General features: G+C 28.3%; 1 protein-coding gene across 1 annotated transcript in view; it reads right to left on the bottom strand.

The window, feature by feature from the left end:
- Positions 1-26,667, bottom strand: part of LOC116769329 (suppressor of lurcher protein 1-like) — a 100,171-nt gene that overhangs the window by 48,660 nt on the left and 24,844 nt on the right. The window contains exons 3-7 of the mRNA XM_061529495.1: positions 21,669-21,825; positions 21,438-21,497; positions 17,987-18,075; positions 14,727-14,849; positions 12,934-13,005 (exon numbers count right to left, since the gene is read on the bottom strand). Coding sequence (XP_061385479.1) covers positions 12,934-13,005; positions 14,727-14,849; positions 17,987-18,008 — 217 coding nt within the window. The 5' untranslated portion in view covers positions 18,009-18,075; positions 21,438-21,497; positions 21,669-21,825. The remainder of the gene's footprint in view (positions 1-12,933; positions 13,006-14,726; positions 14,850-17,986; positions 18,076-21,437; positions 21,498-21,668; positions 21,826-26,667) is intronic.

Raw genomic sequence — 26,667 nt, forward strand, 5'->3', positions numbered from 1 at the left:
GAGTTATGGAACCGAAACATTTGTATATATTTATTAAAATGTCGTTCAAGTTATTGCAAATAAAAGGCAAAAAAAAAAAGTATTTTGAAATTTCGAGTTGAGTTTTATATTATACGACTATCTAATTGGTCATGTTTTATAAAAAGAAAAATATTACTCATTTCAAGAAATTATTTCAAGATTAAAAAATACAAATAGACTGCCTGTTATTCAAGCATTCGTTGGAAACCGCCATTTTGTAAAATGTCAAGTTGCCTAATTGAATGGTTCGTTTATCTAGTGGTTGGTGAAATATCAACACAGAAGCAGAATGAATAAAAAGACAGCATTATTCATAACAATTTCATTTAATAGGAACTTTCACATAATAGTGCTGTTATTAGTAATATAAATGTATTATTTATTTATTGTAAATAAATTATTTCACCAAGAATAATGCTATATGCATGTCCGAATATAGTGAGGTGAACAGTTTTAGTACTGAAAACAAATGATTAAATATTCTTTTCGTTACAGTATATACATTTTCTTAATTGTAAACAAGTTCAAGCTCTCTTCTTTATTCAGGGAAAATAGGATATTCTTTCTTATTACAACGTTAACTTTCAAAGTGTCTACTTGAAAGTATCAATAAAATTGAAGAGCTCGGCTTAGTTTTAGCATTTTGTTATCCTAGCGACCATAATTACACACACACACACACACACACACTCACATATATAGATAGCCTTTTGATCGTAGCTTTTTTTAAAAATATAAATTGAATAAACCATGTAAATTAAGCTGCCTTTGACCGTCCGAGAATTTGATTTTAACCCTTTAATATAATCACTGATTGTACGTTCCAGTGAAAATCAAATGTATGCATTTTTGTTATGTTGAACATTTTAATTATAACCACCCAGTGCCAAAATTAATTAATTTTCACTGATTCGGTTGAGTTTTTTTTTTTGTATAATATAATTTTTTTTCAAGGTTTATTTTTAATGATGTTTTACGATAAATATTGCTTTAATTATATATTAATTAATGTTAATGAACAATACAATAGAGATATGTATAAACGATGTAAGACAAATTTATATATTTTTTATTTACAAATGATTGGTTTTCTAACAGGTAACTTGTTCATATTACACAAGGTTCACTGTAGATAAATTTATTTTAATTCTAAAACTTAGCTGTTTATCTTTGAGAGTTATAAATTTTTATATACGAGAATTTGCATCTCCAACTGAGGAAAATTAAGAGACCATGTGTATTCGGACTAGCGAAAAGTGTAAAATACATGTATTTTTTATTTTATGTGTAGCTTTACTGAAGTAAAAGTCTTAAAATTTCGACATCAATCTATTATTCAACGCAATTCGAATATTCGGTTTTGCGGCATGCTTTACACCGAAAATAGCTGTTGCTACTTTGATTAAGTCTTTGCGGATATATACAAACATGTAGGTATGTAATATAAAATAATATATACATCTATTTTTATTTAAATATACCCACATTTTATTTATTAGAATAAGTGGGTTTAATATATTTTTTTGTCTTAAATTATAGCCTAATAGAACAATAATAAAAAGCACCTTGCGCTTTTAAAATTAACGTTTAACATCAAAAATATAGGAAGCTTGGAAACTTTTTCACTTTTCTTTTTTAATTTGTAATGTAATCTTCTGTTACGAGTTTGACAACTTGTAAATGGGAACATTTAAGATGTTTGCAAGAGTTTCACAAAGATAAGGGTTAATTTTAAAGCTATTAAGTTACCTTAGTATCTCGTAAGATTTTAAGGAATAAAACATTTAACTTGACAATTTTGATAATAATACAAATTAGTGTTGATTGAGAGGAAGCTCTAAATATAAATTTAATTTCTTTGTCATATTTAAGAAAATATATTTACGCTATAAAAAAAACTTAAGTAAAGTAAGCTTAGAAGAATTTTAGAAAAAGAAAATTACTTTTTAATTAATGAATATAATACTCTATGGCATTGAATGTTGCATTTTATTTGTATTTTACGCTTTTCAAAAACTTTTTTATTCTTTCACTAATAAAAAATCGAATAAAGACTGATGCAAAGCAGAAATAACATTAAATTACATTACAGATAAAGCAAAGTATAATTATTGTTATGTTAATAAAGAATAAAGTTTTTATTATTAAATAAAGAACTAAATTCAGAAGAATCTTTTTATATTTGAAAAAAAAAAAACAACTAGATCCAAAAGTACTTGGTTTAAATTTTCACTTTTTTGTCTTTGCTGTGATTAAGGACATTATTTCTATACTCTATGTTGTCCTAATATGATTGTATAAATGTGTAGTTGCCTTTGTAGACAATTTTAAAATCATATGTAATCCCTTTGTTTTGTACATATATATATATATATATATATATATGTATATATATATGCCAATAAGTGAATAAAAAAGTCTAATGTCTCTCATTTATTTTGAAAATTTGAATTATTTTATATGACTATAAATTTTATTGTGTGTTGATTATTGCAAAAACTACGTATCAATATTGTTATGACGAACGACGGTTTGTTATTTATTAATTGTTCGTTAATCCAACATTGTTTGAGTTTAGTCTGACAGTACTTAATTTTTAGGACACGTATAAATAAGATGCGATATTTTTTTGTGTCAACCATACTTGAGAGTTGAGATAAATTTTATATCATCAAATGTTTAAATATGAAAATAGTTTTATAACAAAATTTCGGCACTCTATTAATATTTAATTTTTAATTAAATCATAGAACTGTCGGGTTTGTGTACGTTGTCTTCCCAAACGTATCGTTCCAATCATTTAATACGAAAATTATGGGTTAAAGTTTTTATGTTCAAGAAAAACGAGTACTTCGACAATTGAACGAATTGGAACGTACACTAACGTTTGCTTCTATTTTCAGTTAGTTTTAAGTTTTCCGTTCTCCCTTTCTGAGTTTATAAAAGTATTTTTCCTATACTTTTATTTCTTATATTTCAGTAATCCGTAATGCAACAATGTGATGAAAGTTATCACCTTCCTTGGATTACTTCGATGACGTCATTGTTTTGAGAATATTGCTTTTATTGTTACTTGAAATAAGTAACATATTTTATACTTCTAAACTTAACTCTGAGCTCAGTTTTATGAGATTTCAATTAATTTTATACAGAGTTTTAATTAACTATTGACAGAATACTCGGCAAACTGTAGGAATATAGCAGAAAACATTTGGTGGCAACATTATTACAATAATAAACTGTTTAAAGTTATTCAATTTAAAAATCCTTATAAAAAAAAAATTAACATAATTATTTCTAATTAAATCTTATCTAAGGCACATACAGTCATATATGAGTATTAATACTAATTTAGAAGCAATCGAAACTGGATAACAAACCGTGTGTGCAGCGCACATTCAATTTAAAAATCAATTAAGTGCTTCGAGTCAACAGAAACATTGAAGTTCGTGGTAAATTTTCGTGTACTAGTATTCCAACACGTGGATGTGATAATCGATACTGCAAATTTTAATTACAATTTAATAGAAATAATGCATTATTATTCTAGTTATATCAACTTTATTATTTCAAATGTAATCAAAGCTGTAATATTAACTTAAACCTTAAAGAACTTTAATCTTGACCATTTCAATTGAAACCGTAAACTATGCTATCTCGAAATCTCTTTTACGACTTCCAATATCGAGATAGAACATGTTGAGGATAAGTTTAAACGGTTAACGCCGTAATCATAGACAGTTCCAGGGTTTTTCGCTAGCTAATCATGATAATTAAAACTCATATAAGATCTCAGGGTTAATGAATTTCCTCCCTTTTGGAAGATTATATTAGATTAGTCCATGAACGTAAAAACAAGCTATTTTTGAAACGGTTAATAGATTTATATTTTATAATAAACAATTTTCAATGTACAACCCACTACGCAGGAACTTAATTCTAAATGAAGTAGCTTATTTTGTAATCATAAAATGCAAGAATAAATACCTCAGTGCTTTTTTCTGACCGATTAACCGTCTATGTTAAATCCAAGCCTGTCGAGATTTTTCATCATTTATTTAGCACCGAGTTTGTTGTTTTATTTCTCGGTTATCCGGGCTATTTTGAGATGTGGATTTAACGGTTACGAGTATTTTAATAATGTTAATGTAAGTAGCTCAGCTTTATTTATGAATGATAAGATCTACTTTATTTTTAATACAATTATAAATTGGATATTATATACATTTTATGTTGATGTTACTTAATATTTATAAAATACCACTTTTATCCCACACTTGTATTTGTATTTTAATAAATGCTAATAAACATACACGAATAAATAAATATATATATATATATATAGAACAAAAACGTGTTACCCGCTTGGGAAGACAAGGAAGATATTAGAAACATAGTATGTGGTTATATGTACCTTCATGTGGCTTAGTTCCGTGTTAACAATCTGAGCAGTCATACAGCCAATTGTATATAGATAAGCATTGTGGTAAAATATTTTTTCACTACCAAAACGACGATGTTTGTAAATCAAAAGATATTTGAAAAAAAAAGGTTTCCCAAAGTCACTATCCCAAGCGGACAATGTTTAATATATTTAATTTACCATTTTGTGATCGTAGTACTTATCTTTTGTTAAATATCTTTTTAATTATATATTATTTATATAGAGAAAATAATAACAGAAAATATGTTTTGTTAAATCAAACTCTGAATCTAATCTAATCTAATCTAATTTCTAATGTTTCAATGTTACATTTTCATTGATATTTTTGTTTCATAATTAGTGTTTTTAAAGTAACTTCAGAAGTTATATTAGCTTTGTAAATATAAAACATTATATGAGATGCTTTATATTTGTATCATACTTTTCATATAAAACTAGTTTATTGACACAAACCTGTTTTCTTTTTCACCGAGAAATAAAATTCTATTTTATTCAAAACTTCAAAGTTTGTTGTTGAATGTTTTTGTTGCATTATGCAAAACGTAGATTTTTCTGTTGCTCTTTTTATTATTTAATATTATACTTTAAAAAAATAAAACTTTTTGAACAATGTGCAGTAAGTATTTAAGGAAAATCTTATAATTGGAATAATGCTTCAGGAGTTATTCTAATAGGAAGAAATTCTATAAGTCTTGTCTATTAAAAAACACGGCCCTTGATGTTTGTTTCTGCCCTTTTTATTAGAATAGCCATTAAATATATTATTTTTTTATCACTATGTTAATCATTTTTTCATTTTAATGTTTTGGTCAAACAAACGTTTCTATTAGTGTGAACGGCGTTAATTACCTTTTTTTTACCTTTTTTTTAAATAATGCTACAATTGATTAAAATGAAGTTTTAATATATTAAAAACTTGAATGCTCTAGAAATGGCTTGGTGAAGATGCATTGGACAAAGTTAAGGTGCTTACAGTTGGCCTATATTAAAGTGACGAACAATAACGTCTTGTGTGTATTATTTTGTGGACATCAAACTTCATATTTTGAAATAATTAATACGGCTTAATATAAAAACATTAATCGAGGTATTATGGGTATGTTAACACAATTTTTACGTATTGTAATCATTCGAACTATCGAAGCTTTGACAATAGCAAGTGATATCTTTAATTCTGTCACGTCACAAAAGGCCTTTTACTTACTTTTTATCACATATGTTTTAATTCTGCTTGGAAGACGAGATGGGAACTCTAGAGGGTGGTGTAACACATTACCTTCGTCGGAACATTTTAATTTAATTTCATCTTCTGTTTTATACACGTTTTATATCTCATGCAAGTAAATAACTTATTAAAAACTTACATATTTTGTTTTATGTTTTAATTTATACAGTAATTTTGTTTCCTTTACATTAAATCATTATTTTTATATACTCCAATGTTCAGTTATTTGAAATATAAAACAGAAAACACGATTCCAACTCCAGTTCAACAGGAACAAACAACTTGTGCCAGCGAATGCGACGGCATAGTAAAACGATCCGTTACATAGGAAACAACACGGCCGAGTATCGGAATAAATATAGTTCAACTAAATTCATTTTTAACAAAGAGCTACGTGTTTTAGAAATTCACTGTAAAAAAATTATAAATCTCGGTTGCATCTTAGTGGTTCCTTGTGTTTTATTCGTACAATTTTGACCAAACATCACTTTATTACGAATACTTTAAAAACTGTATAAATTCTTTTCGTTAGAACACTCTTCTTCTTATCTTTACTGGCAAACTACGATTTAAAACCTCGTCCTGTTTACAGCTTAAGTATGTATTTATACTTCTTTTGATGTTTTCTAGAAAGTAATTAAATAAAAACAGTCATTGTATCAAACTATCATTTAAATAAATAAAATGCTAATGATCTTAAAAGTTAAAACATTCATATTTTTAATATTAAAATCTTTCTAATTTTTAATTCATTAAACTGAAGAGTTTCATTTGATGTTATAAAATCTATTTTAAATTTGTACCTTAAGTATATTTTCTTCGTTTCCACTAAATCACAATAGAAAATGATAGGTGAGGAATGTTTCGTTTCTAAACTAAACTTTGTTTTCCGTCAACCGCGTTTGTTGTTCGTAAATACATTGAATTCATAAGAGATATTTAGTATTCGTCAAAAAATTTTTTCTATATGATAGGGGGCAAACGAACAGGCTAGCCACCCGATGGTAAGTGGTCCTCGCCGCCCATGAACACTCGTGGAGCCTGAAGGCTTCAGAGTGCGTTGCCGTTAACTCATATATGATATTTCAAGTCATCACAAATCTCGCTTCCGTTGTTCCTTCATCTCAGTTTACTAGTGTTATTCATAAACATTAAATTCGTGGAATATTTCAAGTTAAATCAAATTTATATTCAATTTAAATCATTTTACTAAATAAAATGATTTTTTTATATCGAACCTCCACCAGATTAGGATCATGTCCATAGGGCTATAATTTTAAATAACATGTCAATTAAACTTATAATTACGAAATCTATTCTATTATAATATAATTGAACCTGTTCTTTTAAACATTTGTCGTTCTCGTTTAACGAAAAATTTTTAATTATAATATTTTCTTTGTCATAATTAATATAATTGAACTAATAATCTTGAGGTGGTAGAGCCTAGCAGTAGTCAAGTTACTACAACTCGAACATGGGCCGGTTCGACCGGGGAAGTACCACCTTTTCACAGAAGATTGGCGTGAAGAAACCTTTAGCATCTGCGTTCCGTCCGATGAGAGAACCGGTTGCCCTATCCCTATTCCCACCCCTTCCTTTTCCTCAACAATCAAGGTTGGCAACGCATCCACAACATCTATGTTGCGGATGTCCATGGGCGACGGTCACTACTGCCCATCAAGTAGGCCGTCTGTTCGTTTGCCACTTTTCACATAAAAAAATAATAGTAATATATAGGAATAATTTTAATGTTAAAATAATTTACTTGACATACTTAAGGAAGTACTTAAAAACTCCAATGTTTATAAAAAATAATATTATCTTTTAGTAGGAAACCCATTCGAATCACGATAGCATAAGGTATTAATTCTCATTAACTGTCGCAGTTAGTACGAGTTCATATTGCTATATTCCTGCGAGTATCTCACATCTAGATCATCTGAAGAGATAAACTGACGGAAATTGAATCCATATATACTAAAACATGTATGTATTTATGATACATTAAGTATATATTAAAGTATCAAGTATATTACATCAAATACACCATAAAAGCTCCTTATATAGACCAGAGAACGTTTTATAAAAAATATTTGATTTCAATATCATTTTAATATGATATGTTTATTAAACAATTATTATTATTATTTTTATCCACTGCATGGTAATTATTGCAACTTTAAGAATGAGATATTGGGTGATTGTTTTTAATGAAATATCTATAGTAGCTTCATTATAAGAATAAGAAATGTGAATGTATATAAAATTGATATTTTTGTTAAAATTTATTAATTAATGAGTTCTTGAGATAAAAAAAGTTGTATATTATATAGCAAAAATAAAATAAAACAAAAGATAAAAGAACATCCAAGCTCTATATAAACAAACATAAACTGCAAAGTAATCATTCGTGAAATCTCAAAGTCGCTTTAAAGGTTTATCCGATAGATGTTGCTTCGAGTGACTCGCTGACCGAACAAGAGATAAAAATATACCAGCAATACTAATACCAAATATACTGAAAAATAATAAAATGGTGGCGAGCGTTATCTTTATTTCCATTGTATCGAGTTAATTTTATGTTACCATATATAATACCTATAAATTAGCTACATAATCTGTACCACGGTTATATACTTTAAGATTGATTGGTACAAAATGGTTTTAGCATTAGTAAGCATTTATTAAAATCTTTTGGGAGTAAAGAATACATTAATAATTTTTAATTATAATTCTAATAAACTCAATAGTAACAAACTATTCATAATAATGATTCTGCTTATGTTAATTAAATAATTTAAACAAAGTTATATATTATACCTTTATTTATATTTTGGATGAGAATTCAAAAATTGCTGTCAATATAAGTTTCATCAATTAATTTGTTTTCGATATATATAATTCTGATAACGGTGGACTGGCAGCGTCAATTTATTCCTTGCATGTGTCAAAATTAAAGAAGCATCGACGTTATAGTAAATATGAGAAGTCTAAGAATTATTAAGAAACCACGAATAGCTTGTTAAAAAACGAACCAATTTAAAATATCACATTTAAAAATCAAAAACTCTCGAATGATAAAATATTCTTAAATCTGAATAAAACGCAAACGTTAATTAGATTGCACTATTTAAATTATATTAAATTCCATCTTTGTATGATAAAAGAGAATTTTTGTTTTATAAAATAGAAAAATAAACAGTGAATCTTGTTATAAGCTTTTTATGTTGGGTACATAAAGTGAATAAATAAAGGAAAAGACGTAGCTAGAGGTCTGTTAGGACCAGAGTGATAGCGTATTTTAAAATAATAAGGTTACACGAAAAATTTCTTTACATTGATGAAAATCGACCTGTTTTTGAGAACAGTGGAGATATTTATAAGGCAAAAATGTTTTATTTAAAAAATCATATAACAGAATGCAAATACTTGCAAGCTCCTACTCGAGTATTTGCTTCGCGATTGTTTCTCGGTGTAACGTTGTTAAATAGAAAATTGCTTGTTGCGAGTGTGAGTTGTTGGATTAATTATTTATTTAGCAGAGACTCGGATGTTTAATGCTATTCCACTACACTGCCTGAGGTTCGTGTTGAGATAGACGGTAATATTTTTGTTAGTTAAGCTTCATGCTTGCGAAAATCTCAGATGTCATTAAGCCAAAAATATTGCGACTACGCATTTAAAAGGACTACTATAACTAAGTTAGAAAACCTGTGAAACAAAACAATAAAACCTTATTGTGAAAATGGTTTGATAAAAAAAAAATGTTGGCTATGTTAATATAATTAATGTGGATGACAAGGTATAGGCATTATATTGAAATATCATTATCCAGAGAATAAGATTTAAAAAAAAACACATAACATTATTTTTGAAGTACTAAAGCTTGACAATGATGTAGTTATTGAAATTCATACTGGCAGCTAGACGAAAAATTATACTGGGAATTATAAAAAAAGAAGATAATGGTTAAATTATAAATAAAAAACCGAATATGCATGCAATGTTCACTGAAAGAATGTATTTCTTTCATATATTTTTACATTTATTCATAAAAATACTACGAATATTTTATACTGTTCGTACAAAATGTAAATTAAATCACATTAATATAGCCCGGCCAATGTAACAGAAATAAATTTCTCCCTTATCGGATTGCATGGTGAATGTGATGCGTCATAAATTAGTTGAAGGTCTTCGTAGACGTAACATTTCATTTTAAATATTGATGTGACCTTGTCCTCTGCGATTTACTCTGGATCCCGAGACTCGATGTTCATAAATTTTAAATTAGCAGTTTAAGTAGAACATTGCCAGCATCGAACCATTAATATTTTATTCTGTATGTCAATAGTTTTGCTGATATTGTTTACATTGTTTTATTATTTTAGATTATTTGCGCCTAATAATTTATTTTTAATATGTACGAGTGACAATATTTAGTTCTGTCGAATACCTGTTCTGCGATGTAGTTGTTTGAGCGAGGGTATGCTAAAACTCTAAAAATTCATCAGCTATTCTGAAACGAAACGAGACGAATTTTGCGAATTCCGTATGAAATGTTTTCGTGAATGTTAACCCGACGACGAGATGCATAAAGATATGGAGATTTTCCTGAATGAAACTACGTTCTTTAATCACCGTGGAGTTGTGACTTATTTATAACTGTAAAAAACTTCAAAAACTGAGATTGCAACTTATTTTCTTCACTACTTTCATAGGATAACATTCTATATATTTACTATTATCGTAATATGTACTTTAGGTGCATTATATATTATTAATATTATAATAAATCGAAAACATATTAGTGATTTCAAAATGAATGAAATTTAAGTTAAAATTACTTATTGTGAGACTTTTTTATTAAAATAAATAAACCACTTAAGGAAACCACCCCTGAGATAAGTAACATTCATAATATATATGCAACATTTTTACTTCCTAGTTCCTAGGAATTTTATCAAAAGAACATTTTCTTTTGTCCAAGGTAACATTTGATATCGCTCGGAGCGGTCCCTTTTTCTTTTCAAACAGATCGTTTTTTACTTATCGATAATATTCATAAATAAATAAGGCATTTTTCAAATATAATCTTCTTCAATATATTAATATATTCAGTTCAATATTCAGTAGTGCCAACTTAATTTTAATTGTTTCAGATACAATCGATTGATATAGTAAAAGTTTAAAATAGTATTTAAGATGAACGTAATTAAATGCGAGTCGACGGCTCGTAATGTTGATCACAAGGGAGCGGAGTAGACATCTCGGTAATGGAGAAATGCAATTTGCTTTACAGTGCAGCTTCATCCAACTTGTCTTTTTGTAATATTTACATTACCTTATTTTACATTTAACATATGCTCTCAATAATTAATTATGTGTTTGATTTTTTTTATGTGCAACATACAGTATTGTACAGAAAGTAATATGTCTATCAATTTTTTTTTTAATATAAGTACATTAAAAATTAGTTTATCGCAAAAAAAAGAAGTAATTCTGCTGGGTCTTCTACGTAATATTGAAATCGATTGAGGTCAAATACTATACGTCCAAATGCGGGGTTATAAAAAATATTCTGATTTCGTATAACATATTCGGTATTACAAGGTGCCAAATATTCTAATTCGATTTTGTGTAGTGCCATCTCTGTCAGTATTGGAGTTCACTGATTTAACATAAAGGGTAATCTGCAGTTTCTAGAGTAAAAGAATTCGCTTGTTCTATCGAAGCTCGCTATCACGTGCGTAGGTACCACTAAATTTCTCTAATTAAATTCTTAGCTCCGCTATTTGATTGTGCAGTTTTAAAAACTGTAATGGAAATGTAAAGACAAGAAAAAAATGTCAAATTTTAATAGGCCGTAAACCAGTTCAGAATATGTGACAGAGGCGAAGGTTTTTGACCACAGATTATAAAGACAAAACCATATGGAACTTTGAAAGTACAAGAAAGATTAAAAACATTGACTAAAAATAGAAAGAAATAAAAAGATCAGAGGTACCAATTCTATGCATGTTTATATAGAGTTCACTCGTGTAGAATTTACCGCGGCAGTTAGATTTTTACATCGAATTTAGTTCTGTATACCGTGAACAGATTTAAAAGTGGATTTTCAAATACAATATATAACATTTTAAAGTACCAAAGAAAATACCTAAAATAAAAATGTAATTTTACTCCATTAATTGAATTTGAGTCGAAAAAATATATTATTTAAGAAATAAAACTATTCGAAAGCTCTTATTTTTATGCTATAAAAATACTTAATTACATTCAATCTTTTTCTAAAAAAAAAAATATATTTCTAGCAAATCTACAAGTGATAAAATCGGCTTCAATTACATTTATAGGTACCGTTGTAGACAATGCTGAGGAAAAAATATATAGAAGTATCATTTCAGATTAAAAACGGTTTAAATTCATTAGACTTTAAATCTCAAACAAAAAATAAATAAATTAAGAACTTGCATACATTAATGAAACACTAACGTGAAAAGGAAAGCCATTAAATTAATTTAAAAGTCCTCATTCACTTATATAAGAAGCAAAATTTAAGAAATCCTTTCATTATAAAACTTGTTGCGAACTTTTAAATTAAATGAGACATTTTCGTAATTAGCTTTAAAGCAACATTGACTAAAACGTAATCAGACTTAACGCCGTCTTTGATTTAACATATTGTGCACACTGAGGTTGCCTATTATCGATTTTAAAAGTAAACTTTTACTTTTAGGTTAAAATATAAAATAATACATAATTTTAAAATACCATTTCTCTTCTACGTTTAATTACCAGTTTTTATAACAAATTGTATTCAAAAGAATCAAAAGTTTATCTCTCTCCCTAAAGTTGTGCCACCTGTACTTTAAGTACCTTAGATTTAACCTCCGTTGTCGATAGGCGATTAATGTTCAGGTTTCAACGTTATCGCCCATACAAGGCACTGGCAGTAAAGCTGCACTAACGGTTACTGTAATTAGCTTCGTCAATTTTATCTTTAGTGACTGTAAAACGAATAGCATGAGACCTTAAGCCTTAATAAAGGTTTTAGGATACGTACATTTTACAAAAATATATTTTAATCCGGCTATTATTTAATATTTAAAGACTTATGCCATGTAAATATCTGTAAGGCAAATTTTACGATTAAGACATTCATATAACTAAGAAGGGAAATCCCTTAAGACACGCTATTAATTACAAATCTAGCACATTAATGCAAAAAGCCACTTACTTGTTGCGCTAACTTCTGGCCCCAGAGACTCGAAGGCTTTTCCAAAACTCAATTTCAGAAGACGATCGGAATCTGCAACAATTTTAGTAAAATTGGACCCAACGCCATCTAGGGATCTTTTTCAAATTTGTTGTAAAGCAAAGCTTCCTCTGAATAAGTAGGTCGCTTATTCAAGACGTAGTTTCTACTAATATTGATAGATGTCGCTTCTGTAAACGTTTTGTTTAGATATTTTGGGATCTTTAATTACTCTAAATTTGCGTGACTTTAATTATATATTATTTAAACATTATATTATATTACCCACCTTCTTTAGCTTGAAAAAAGACCTTTTTTTTTAGTTTTCACACTTGTCATTGAACTTATGAATAAAATAGAAATAATTCAAAACATAATGCATATAAAATATATATTAATGTTCTTTGGTTGTTTTGTGATAGGAATGTTGTTGATTTAAATTTAAAGTCTTTGACAAAATGAATATTATCTCTAAGTTTAGCGTCAAAATGATAATTGGTCACAAGTTTCTGTCATTAAGTCTCTCAATTGTATTATTAATAACAGTGAGACTGTTCGCACGGTTTGTTTAATTAATTAAAAATAGTCTCTATGATGATCTCCAATATAACTAATCCTACCGCCAAATAACACTTAATTATACATACACAATTTCTTACAGTTTTATACATAATCATATTAATTATATACTTTGATTGTATAACAGAAAAAAATATCTTTATCATTTCAAAAATACCTTAAAGCATAACCTTCATAATATTATGTATATTCATTAATAGTAATATAAAGTGAAATTGATATGTTTTTTTATCCATTGGTAAACATTTTGTCGTTCTTACTCCTTACTATTTGCTATTCTATAGGTATGTTTTTCTCTTCCCTTGTTACGATTCCTCGTGTGTGATGTATTCAAAATGTTAGATTTCAAACAGGATCGTATTCGTATCTCAGTGCAGTTTCGTTTTAATTAAAGTCGGAACGCAGCCAGATAATATCTTTCACTTCTTGAATATGCCTTTATTAGATATGTGAAGTATGTTTTGAAACAGTTTTAATATGTATGGCGAAGTTATAAGCTATTAAGAGAACTCTAAGCCGGCTGGAATCTTGCCAACGCAGCTTTTCGTACCTTGTTGGTTGCAAATACAAATGGTCGGATATATTACGACAGTTTTCAAACCAATTTATGTCAAAGTTTCATTGAATGCCTTTTAATTTAAAAGTCGGGAAATTCCCATCATATCTCTGGCAGTGGTCAATTAAAATGACGGGCGTCTTTAATTTTTCTGCATTTTTTTTTCTTATAATTGTAGAGTACGACTAAATTGATTTTAATAATTTGATATGAAACAGTTCTTAAATTGATCCGTTTGAAATTGCTTTCATTGAAGAATTGTTTTTTATATAAAAAAAAGAAACTAAAATGAATTATATTAGTTGATTAATAATTTGCAATATGTTTTTTTACTCATTCAATAATCGTACGCCATGTTGTCTTTTCATAATAGTTTAATATTAGATCTTATAAGAGTTGGCTATTGAATTTCCAACCAAGAGGATGTGTATTTTATAAAATAACTTAAGAGGTTAAATGTCGCGAAAACATTAGAATATCATTATACATTGATGGGTCAGATTTAATTTCAAGGTATTTTTGTCAATATAGAAGCAAAATTTATGGTTTTAAGACATAAACATTTTATATGCATTGAGGTTTAATAATTAATTATACTCAGTAATTTACATTTATGTATTAAATATTTATATAATCATACCTGCGGCTGTTGAATCTGGTGGTGGTTGGAAATGGAAAGTGGCAGCGAAGCCTTGTCCCGGGGACACGGAGTTGGCAGTGAATTGTAACAATAAGTATGAGCCCGTCGATAATACCTCATAACCTGAAATAAAACCATACATACATTTGTAACTTTAAAATTGTATAATATAATATATTTCATTATATTTACAATATGTCACACTAATTATAGTATTTAAATGAAACTAATATTATTCGGATATACTACGCGACATGCACATCTCGTCTGCCCGTGATCACGGTTGCTGCAAAGTAACCGAAACGTCGGGATTATGTAGTTTTTAAATAATAAAATCCGCGTAGTATATCCGAATAATACTAGTTTCATTTAAATGAATAAAACTCGCGAAAATCTTAGATCTCACTTATTATAGTATAATAATAAATAGTAGTTCCCTCCTATAAATTTGACTGCAAATTCGAACAGCAGTCCATAGACTATGTCTATATCAGTTTAATTTTGTCTTCATATAAATTTTTATTGTGTTGAAAAGTTAAACATAAATACAAAGTTATGTATGAAAGACAAATAAAAATTCAATATAAATAATGATGTTACATAACAATATATATCGTGGTATGAGATAACTGTAAAGTTTTGGTAAAATATCACACACACACACACACATCAATACACATCGTCTAATTTTGCTGTACAATGGTTATGCTTATTTTAGAAATAGAATTGTATTGCAACAATAAGCAATATTTTTATGAAAGTAGAAAATGTTATGTCGTGATGGACACATTCTCATTCCTAAGAAAATTCTAATTCAACAATTATTACGTGAATATAATAAGACTTATATAGTGAAAATTATCGTTACTTCTACAACATACGTTATAAAGACTCTAGAACATTATAAAGCTAGTATGTTTTATTTCAAAATAAACTTAAATATCAATCAATCAATCAATACATATTATAAAACAAAATCACTCGCCGCGTCTGTATGTATGTCTGTTCGCGATAAACGGAAAAACTACTGCACGAATTATCAAACACTTACCACCACTCAATAGCTTGATTATCGAGGAAGGTTTTAGTATATAATTTGTTAAGTTTTTGTATTTAATTGTGTGTAAATCAAAGATTTTTGTTAAAGATATCGGGAAAACATGAGCGTCTGAGAGCTTTTAACGGAAACGCTGCCTAAAGTCTTTGAGATATAATAAAATAATATGGGGTAGAATTGTGTATCATAGAAAAGTCCGCGGTGGCATATGTGTATCTCTTAAGTATAACATACTATATCAATTTTACAACTTTTTAAAAATTTGCTCTCCTAAAGCATTATTGGACAGCTATTTACATAAATAGGGTATTATCAAAATAAATTACTTTGTTTTCAAGCCTATATCAGAATTTCTAAATAACTTTTTAAATCATTTAAATCGGGCGTACCATTTGTAAGTTATCATAATTGAAGATAAATAATTTTCAAAATAAAATAGGCTATGTTATATTTTTTGTAAAGAGCCCGTGCGAAGCCGGGGCTGGCGCCTTGTCTATCTAATTTCCGTTGATAACAGCATATACATTTGAATTTAGTCATTCTTTATTATGTACTTTAATATCTGTCAGAGAATTTAATTTCAATAAAGTCTGAATTATTGATTAGTTTAGGAAGTTTTTAAATTTGGTTCGTTTCATTCCTATCAGGCTGGATCTCAAACAACACAATAATCAATTTTTAAAATTTAGCCTTTGTCAAAAATTGAATTCCAATCTAAATCAAAAACACTTTTTTCAAGTTAGCATTTTTTTCCTAAAAAGTAAATTAAATTGTTCATATAGTTGTAAGCTTTCTTTACAATATAAGTTACTTCAAATGAATTTCAAAGAAGTGGATGAAATACCGCAGTAGTTTAAATAAAGTAGGCGGTGGACTAGGAACTAAAAGTCGATTTCACTTCACATTATTCATTCATTGGCGGACTGCGTCTTTTGACGTCGACGTCAGTTCACGATCGATGGACTATGTCCTAAAATTAAAGCGCTGGAAACCATTGTAGAATGAATCATCACACAAAAGCTGTGCCACCGAACGTTTTATTACAAACAAAATTTTAAATAAGTTTGTTTACCATTGGAAGTCACATTGAATATTGATTCGAGGTAAACTTATGTTTATGTGGAGATAACTGCTTTATATTTTGTATCTCTCATATTAAATGATTCGCTATACGGAATGTTACGTAACACATTTGTAACACGTCTGCTTATTTGAATACAAATTCAGTAGCACTTCACATTATTCCGTATGAATTAGAAGTGTATAAGCGACAATGATTGATTGTAGTGCGCTTAGTAGGAGGATATATTAAAAGTAGTTCCCTCGAGTGGGTATGGTGGCTGTGAATTATTTATTTTAGTGGATTCAATCGATAGACGTCAAGAACAAACAATGACATAGTTTTAGTTTGCCTTATTTTTGAACGTATAATATAGATTAGGACATAGTAAAGTAAAATTTCACAAGTATTGTCTGTGACAATTTGAAATGAAAAGGGTTTCATAATTATATAATTGCAATTTTCGATTATAAGATGGCTCCTGTAAATATTCGAAATTTGTGAAAAATATAGCTGTTATCACGTGTTTTAAAACGATACCTTTTTTTTCATATATAGTTCGATGAAATTTTATTTTAATTTAATAATATTTGAAGTATTTCAAGTAAGTAAGTAAGTAAGTAAGTAGTTATATATATATATATATATATATAAGAAATATTAAAATATAGCTCCACAATATTAGCGATTGAAACGATAACGTAATACCGATTCTAATCCCATGATATTGTTGGTTACGGAAGTTGTAAATGTCAGTTTCCTGCCAATATACTTCGAGTACAAGTCAAGACACATGAATTAATTCTTATTATATATCTTGAAATACCTAACTATAAGTATTTAGAAAGTATTCATAATTGTAATTGTTATAGAGATTTATATAGTTAATATTTTTTTTATTGTATGCTGTTTTAATACTGGCTCTATTTAATTTTATGGTTTACAAGAAATCACTTTGTATTTTGTTCGTATATCTTACATTTTAATTTAATGGTATTTTTTTTTTTGTTATGGACATTATAAACTATTGTACACTTTATTAAAATTATTTTATTGTTAAAAATATACAAGAGGCAGTCCTAATGATTACGTTAGTAACAATTTCTTTGGATATAAGGTTACGTTAAAGGTACAAACATTTACCTGTCAATTCGTTGCATAGCATTGCGATGGCCGGTGCGTTTGTGTCCCTGCCGTCGAACACTTTGATGATATCCGCCCGACGCAGGCAACTGCAAATAAGTTTAGGTTTAATCTACGTTGGATAGTCAGCTACCTTTCCTACCATTCCTTAAGCCTTTTACCATATACAGAAAACATTTATATGTGTCCGTTAATAGATGTATATTAGTTATTTTGTTTAAAACATGTTTGAGCATTTTGAATTTCTTTGTTTCTTTGAGCCCAGCTTAGTCCAGTTTCATAATAGTACTGTCTAAAACTGACCATAGATTTTCATAGGCGAAATATTTTCCAAATAAACAAAGTAATTTCTGTTGCTATAAACAATGTAAAATATTTCTTTGTATATGGTAACAATAAAGTTATTGATAATTTTATTATGTATAGAGTTACTAATCGAGTCGACTACCATAAGGGTAGGGTGTATATAAAGTCTAAAACCACAATGTGCGCTCTGCACACCAGATTTGGATCGGACTCATTACAAGGCTGTATCTTGACCAACCTTGTTACTGATACAAGTAAATTAGGTTTAAGGGATTGCCAGATACATTTTACTTAAGGAAAAATAGGGAGGATTTCTTTGAAGATTTACTTCCTTACAGACATTAAGAAGATTATTTTCCTTTCAAAAAGAACATTAAAGTGGTTGGTTTATTATATCCGAAATTACTACTTATAGCGACCAGTCTTTTTTTTGTTAGCCATTTTGAAGTGTGACTAGAACATAATTTATTAATTATTTTGTCAATGTTACTACGAAGGATTAAAGAAGCAGAAGTATTTAATGAAGACCATAAAAAAATCAGAATATTTATGTAATTTTAAAAATCTGTGTCATTTTCTGAGGAAGTTATCGGACACAAACAAGACATGAATGCAGTGAAAATATGTTTATGGAATTATCGTGATAGAAATGAATTTTCAAAGTGAAGATGCTTTGGTTATAAAATTTTACTTAAAGCGAGACTTCATATTTACTGAGACTGGATTTTTTAATAAAAATTTCTGTGAAATATTCCTTGAAATTTTAAAAGCAATACTTCTTTGTGTATTAGCCACCTCGTTTCGGAATATATATAATAAAATCGAATTATAATCTCGGAATACTACACATGTAAGCCTGTTTAAACTTGCAGAGAACTCGTATATTAGGTCTTAAAAGGCGTGAAAGTGAAAATACGAAGAAACGTCGGCGTCGGAAACGTCTACGTTATTTGAATACTTTATAAACTACAGCTCTCTTTAAAAATCCGTATATTATTAATATTCTATTCATCAGAATATAACTTAGAAGAGATTTTTTTTTATTTTAAATAAAATTAAAATTTAAATATAGAATGAAAATTCACAGAACCGAGCGGGATCTAAATCAGCGACCTCTAGAATATCGCGTCCCAATTCTGTTACCAATTATTCTATCACGCCTTGGCTCAAGATGGTGAGACAAGCATTAGATATCCGTCATACATTTTTTATATTATTAAAAACATTGTTTGGTTCCTTACCAAGAAAAACATGATAACTATTCATTTTATTATTATTTTAATTTTATTCTTTGTAGCCAAAGCTATCACAAATCCAAGATATTATAATTTTCTGATGCATTTTATAAGATTTGGTGTCCTCAAAAATACGAATACAATTCTTGTATAGATTTTACCGTACTGTTGTTGAATAAATAACGTTATAAATTTGTTCCTAAGTGTCTTTATAAATGTGTTAGCTAAGTTTACGTTTCCTGCCAGTGGTGACGTTGGTATGTTGCCTTGTTTTGTTTTGTAAAAAGTCACGATAAAAAGTCACAGTCAAAGTTGAGAAAATATATATTTATATAGTCTTAAATCTAACTAGTTTTATTGAAGTATTGCTTAAACTTAACAATTGTAATTTAAAATTCATACACTCTACGAATACTGTAAAAATCTGTATTACAGTATTCATAGAGTATAAATATATTTATCAAACACTAATAACATAAACACATATGTATATGTAAAATTAACTTTATAATCTGTGTTTTAATCAAAGTCAGCATTATTCAATCGTAATTTAGATTATATACTTTGTTTGTTAGAACTATTTTTATATGCAGTCATGTAAATACTAGTGTCATTAAATTATTTTTAAGATATATTGCAGAGTGTACTACGATATAGATCAAATTATATTTTCGGTTTTATTACAGTGATTTTGTTATTTCTAATCTGATATAAATTATAATTTATATTAGGAAATATGGGTGAAAAGTTCTTTGATATGTGCAGGATGAATTTTTCATTGTATATTTTTATTTTAAATTATAATATCAGTATTAACTCGATGTTGCTTTATTTTGAAAACATAATTTTATAAAGATAATCTGAAGTGTAGATTACTTTGACGGTAACCCTGATCTCGGATAAAAGTTTTAAAATATATATATATATATTTTTATTTTATGTTTCAAATAAAGATTGAAAACAGGACTAATTGTGACATTGCAAATAATTACCTATTACTTTTGTCTAGTGTAAGTAGTTTGGACGTCTGTAGCAAAAGTATGGTTTTCTATGAAGAAAGTTACAATGTCGTCAGTTTGAAAGCGTCTTACTGAATCAAGCTATTATAGTACAGCCTTTACTTTCTAATGACATAAGCTTGAACAGATAAAATTTATAAAAATATAAATACGTGAGTTGTTCCATTGAAACTAGTTAAACAGTTATGATTTACTCAAAGTAATAACTATGAAATGCATTAAACTTCATGAAGGTATTTTTACGTGAGATGAGTGCAAATATTTGTTGTTAAGGATAGACAAACAATTAAGAAAAGGTTATTTTAAATCCGATTATTCTAATAAAGATCACATGTAAATTTTTCTTAAATATATATACTGTATAAAAAAATTGTATGATTTTATTGTACATATTCATGATAGTAAATTGTAATATATTCATGAAAGGTAAGGTGAATAAGATTTAACTTAATATAATAAAATTTAAAAGGAAAATGCCATCATTTTGTGAAAACATTTCATACTATAAATTAATAAAGCGGATATATAATGCTTCTATAGATTTAATGAAACATTACAGCCTCATTGACCGCACCCGCCACACCGCGTAGACCTCAACATCCGATGTACGAGTTAGCTTAATATTAAATTAATAGACCGAAAAGCACCGAGCTGGTAACTCATTGATACACCTATAACAACTAGATTTAAATCATACATATTTTACTCGTTACTCTACTAATGTAACGTTTTCAAAGCTCGTTCACATCTTATATATAAACAACAAAAAGTTGATAGAAAATGATATTCACACGTTCTTCTATAAGGACTTTCACGGATATCAAATTCAATATTCACTTTGTAAAGACAAATGAACCGATGCTCGTTGATGTAATACAATTTTCTACTCACCTTATATCCCCCTTTTGTAGGGAGACTTCTTCGAAAACAACTTTCACCCGGTCCTTTGGCCTGAAAATACGTGATATTGTATTACGTACAGCATACATCAAACAGTAAGGAAAATGAGGGCTTCTTTCGCATTTATGCAGATATATAAAAGGTGTGTTAGTGAGTCTGACAGTTATATTCAGTATGTGTTTTACTGAGTACAGCTCAGATATATTACATAACAAAACCTACCTGGCGTGGAAATGATAAGAGCAGCGAACATTATTCGGGTAAATGGAAGGGTATCGTGGGCTGTACAACCGGCCGTGTGTGGGTCGATTGACGGACCGGCTAAACTGGTAGTCGCATTCCGTTCCGGGTATCCGGACGCCTTCTGTTTCGAACAGACCTGGAAAAGATTAGGCCATTTTCATTGCTTGCGTTTTATAGGCATTCCTTAAATGGTTACCCGCTATTGATATCTATGGTTCAGTTACCGATTATAGCATTTCATTCACATGTAGCTACTTGTTATTATTTGAGTATAAACTATTATGTATTAGATAGAAGTAGTGTGTTATTCAGAAATCATGTATATTAAATAAAATATGCGCTCCGAGCTTGTTTATTTCTTACCTGGTATATCAGGGTTTAAAATAACACGGGTATTAAATTATGAGGATCTAACGGTTTCTAGGTTAATTGGCTTGTACCGTAGATAAAATGGGATAAACAGGTTGAGGTAAGTGATGTTTGTCTACCAAATATTACACTAGAAACCAAATATATTTTGTTTCCTGTGAGTAATAAGAGTAATAACGTTTATCTTAAATTAAAATAATTTTCATCTGCTAATATAGATTTTCCCGCTATAGATTAATTGCTATGCTAATTTTGTTATTATATCAGTTTTATTAATTTAAATTTGATTAAAGATAACGAAAATTTTATTTTGTGTAATTGAATAGAAATATTTCGAATTAATCATATATATATATATATATATATATATATAAAATTCATTTTTATTCCATTATAGATTTTTTTTATATATATGTATATAAAATGTTTATTTATACAAAATCGAAAATATTGTTAAAACGCAAATTAAAAGCTTTGTTCGCACTTCACAATAAGTAATTATTTCCATTTAATAATTCTAATCTGTCATGTTTAATTAATATTGAGGTATTTTGCGTTTTGCTTCATTTAACGCTTCTGTTATAATTAAAAGTTTAATTTGCGTCACTTCCGCTTGATTTCACTGACAAAGCAGTCGCGGGATTTAACGTTAGCTTTTTGAGTGTATTTTTTGTACAATAAAAGGAATCGAAATATTCATCATAAATTTTTATCTACACCAGATGTTAACTGAAAATGCATTTAATTTCGATACTAGTCTATGATAGTATATATTAAACTCATTACGTCTACAAGTTCATAGAGATTTTGTGTTAATTTTTAAGTACAAAGAATAAAGCCATATTGTTATATTATAGTAGATTTCAGGTTGTTTTTCCGTAAAATAGTGACAGATGTAATTATAAACGTCATCCGTATCGTAACGTAAACAGTTTTAATTTGTAGTTATAAAATAGCTGAAAACAGTTTTTGAATTCTATATTAAAAATACATAAAAAATATTGGAAATGAACCATCCACTACTTCTTTTGTTTCTTACAAATAAATCATGGTTGTATTTTTAAATCAAAAAACACCAATCACGTCAAAATGAATTTGTTATTAGAACACAAATCACAATTTTCTAAACGAGACCTTCTGATAGCAATCTACAATAACACGGTTAGGACGCCGCGGCGCCATATTGGAAAAGTAATGAAAAACCCCAACCACTTTCAAAACTGATGTTATTGAAAAACTATTTCGTTCCACTCAGTTGAAACTTTGTTTTTGTTTATAACGTCTGATGTTTATTTTGAATTCAGTTTTTAGATTGTTATTTAATGAATAAAAGATGTTTATAATATCGTTTGTATTGATCTAATTTGAAACAGAAAAAAGTAACTTACAAAAAGTCTCTTAACGAACTCTTAAGATTTGAAAATTCTTCGATTGTCACATAATAAGTTATTAAAGAACAAGAAGTATTTCAATTCTTATAACTTATTCAAAGGAATATAAGTAGCCGATAATAAATTTTTCTTCCATAACAATGTAATCCTTATAACAATACTCTTTATATCAATAAGCTTATTACAGAACAAAGGTAAAAAATGTGGATCACGAGTGCACTTTACTACCAGACCACAATGAGTTGCGATGTACCATGTCTCTACTAGGTAGTCAGTAATAAAACGTAAACACGCCTGCTTCAGATTTTATGTAAACATCATGACCCTTATATATAACAAAATAAAAACTATTCTTGAATAAATTTATCACACCTTTTTTATTCGATTTATGTGATTTCATTAGGAATTACTCCATGTTACGTTCCAGATTGTGTTGTTTTAAGTTAAACTGATGTTTATTTATTTTGCTGGTTATAATATCGAGGAAAAATAGTAGAAAGAAATAATTTAAGCTCACGTACAGGTTAGTATTAATATAGTAACAATTATTAAATCCTTTAACATAACATAACATAACATTAAATCCTTAAACTTTCGGTTAAATTCTTTACTTTGTGATCTGCAATTTCTTATTAATCTGTTGCTTAGAAATGTAGTTTCTAATGCTTTATTATGAATATTATTATTTTTATTACATTGAAAAATATAATGTTTATTTTTAACGCCTTCCATAATACGAAAATAGTAATGAAATATATCAATGTGTACATTCAAGCATTTTTTGAGACGAAAATTTTTTTGATTAAAAACATTTGTATCAATAAATGTAAAGTCACAATTTGATATTATTTTCAAAGAATTATTCTCATCATTCACTGGAACACACAGAAAGTATGGTGACAAAATTAAGACATAATTTCATTTGCCATTAAACGCTACGCGTCAGATATTTTGTGAATTGCAACGTAACATGCAATCGTTGAGTATCTTATGGAGCGGAGTGTAGGTAAGTTTTTATATCTGAAATATATAATTTAAAAAAACTACAGCATAGTCAAAGACATTAAAGAAATTTAATAGTAATGTTAACCTTACATAGCTATTAGTTACAAATGTTATAACTAAGTTTACAATCTGTTAAGACAAGCTTTCATAGGATAATGGGTACCCGACCTCAATTTAATGTGATACCCTTGAATAGTTTGCGAATGGATAAATTAACGAATAAAGGCTTTTCGTACGTGCAAAACTTTCACAGGCAGATTGCGATCGTTTAATGAGATAATTTACTATTAACTATATTGGAATTAAAACATTCGAATGGTACAAATGAACTACACGTGTACATTTCGTTATATAAAAATGTTAAGCCTCAATTCAAAATTGTTGTGTTCATACAAATTTATTATAAATTTATGTTTGAAATATGTTAAGGCTCACAGAGAGTGAGTACAATCACAATTCTAAATCATACCTTTACAGAAACTCTCTGGGGAAGCTAGTAAGAGAGTCGGAAATATAAAATATTTGTAAAAGCAAAGAAAGAAAGCCGTTGTTGAAATTAATCTTCAAAAGAATGAGAAAGGCAACAGCAAGTAAATGAAAAAGTTTATAATCTATTACGTAAAAAAAAGTTTCTCTGATATCAGACTCTACCAAATTTTGAACACAATGTTGGGTTAGTTTGTAATATTATTTTCATTGAACTAAATAAAAATATTATAATAACTCCGCATTACACGTATTTTATGAGCTTCTGGTTTTGAGTTTCGAGGACTATCGTTTGTCTCATATCTTATTGATTTATTTGGTCGTTTTTTCTTCAGAAGATAAGTAATTTGATCTAGGAGAATTTTCTTCCAATATTAAGTACGAACAAAATATTCTTTGCGTTCTTATTTGAGTTCTTATATATGAGTTCTTGTATATATAATCTGTTTTAGGAGCTTATATGTCCTAATAAGGTTGGCTTCGGAGTTATTCCTTGTATGCTTAATGAAATGAAAAATCAAGTCATATAAAATTTTGCTGCAAAATGAAATTGTTAAATCTGAAGATTGTATCAGCGATGGATAGCTTCTGTTCCCATTATGAATATTCAATTTTCTTGAAGGAAAACTTAGTACAATTTTATGTCTCATCTCATCTCAACTTTAAGTGAGTTTGCTTAACATCCTTTGTTCCAGAACATAGCATCGTAGTCGAAATACGTGACGTTCGTGCTTGTGCTCTATCGTTAAATTAAATAAGACGTGTTTTTCATAGTTGTACGAAATTTACTTTATGTATTAATACTGATAAACTGTTGTTGTAATTATTATAATATATTTTACTAGTGTTATGGATGCGAGAGTGTGTTTGGATACAATGTGTCTTGTGATGGCATATCCGTATTTCCCGTGTGAAGGCTGCTTAAACGATTCTAATGAAACTCAAGGAACAACATTCATGAAAATATGACTTTTTTAAATTCTAAATAATTAAATTTTATTCAATGATTATCTTTATTTATATTTATTAAAAACTGTTTTGTTATTCATATATTGTACAAAAAATGAAAATCATTCGACAGCTATAGTTTTAATTAAAACCGAGCATTGTTTGAGTCCCGATGGACGCTAAGAGAATTCGGTTTCTATAAATGTTTACTGACTGGATTCAGAAACTTTTCGCGGAAGCCCTCCAGAGGCTGCGCCATGTGCTTAAATGAATCAACACTTCAATTCAGTTCTCATTAAGTGTAATCCAATTGCTATTTAATATAGTTTTAAATATATAAGACAAAAATATTGCACCTATTTAGCTATAATTTTTAATTTACACGCCATACGTATGGCTTCAATTCGTGTATTATTATTTTAAAACTAAGAAAAATATTTTAAACGTTTAAACACTTCTTAATAAATAATATAATAATACCTGAATACAGAGAAGACAAATAAAAAGGGTTATTTATTAATTCGTATGTACTTCCATACAACAACTGATCAAAGGAGATCTCTTCAATTTCTAGCTTATATAAAAACGAATTACTTTGTACTAATCTTTGAGAAAGACTATAGACAACGACAAATAATGGAAACTATGTAATGATTGATAAAAACACAGAATCATAGCACCCCGGCACTTACATTAGAGATACTTGATACGACCTAGTTTCCGACTGGGAAGTCACAGTAGCATATACATAAGGGGTGAAAAATTACAGAGCTCTTGCT

This window comes from Danaus plexippus, chromosome 5, assembly GCF_018135715.1.
Source record: "Danaus plexippus chromosome 5, MEX_DaPlex, whole genome shotgun sequence".
Taxonomy (NCBI): Eukaryota; Metazoa; Arthropoda; class Insecta; order Lepidoptera; family Nymphalidae; genus Danaus; species Danaus plexippus.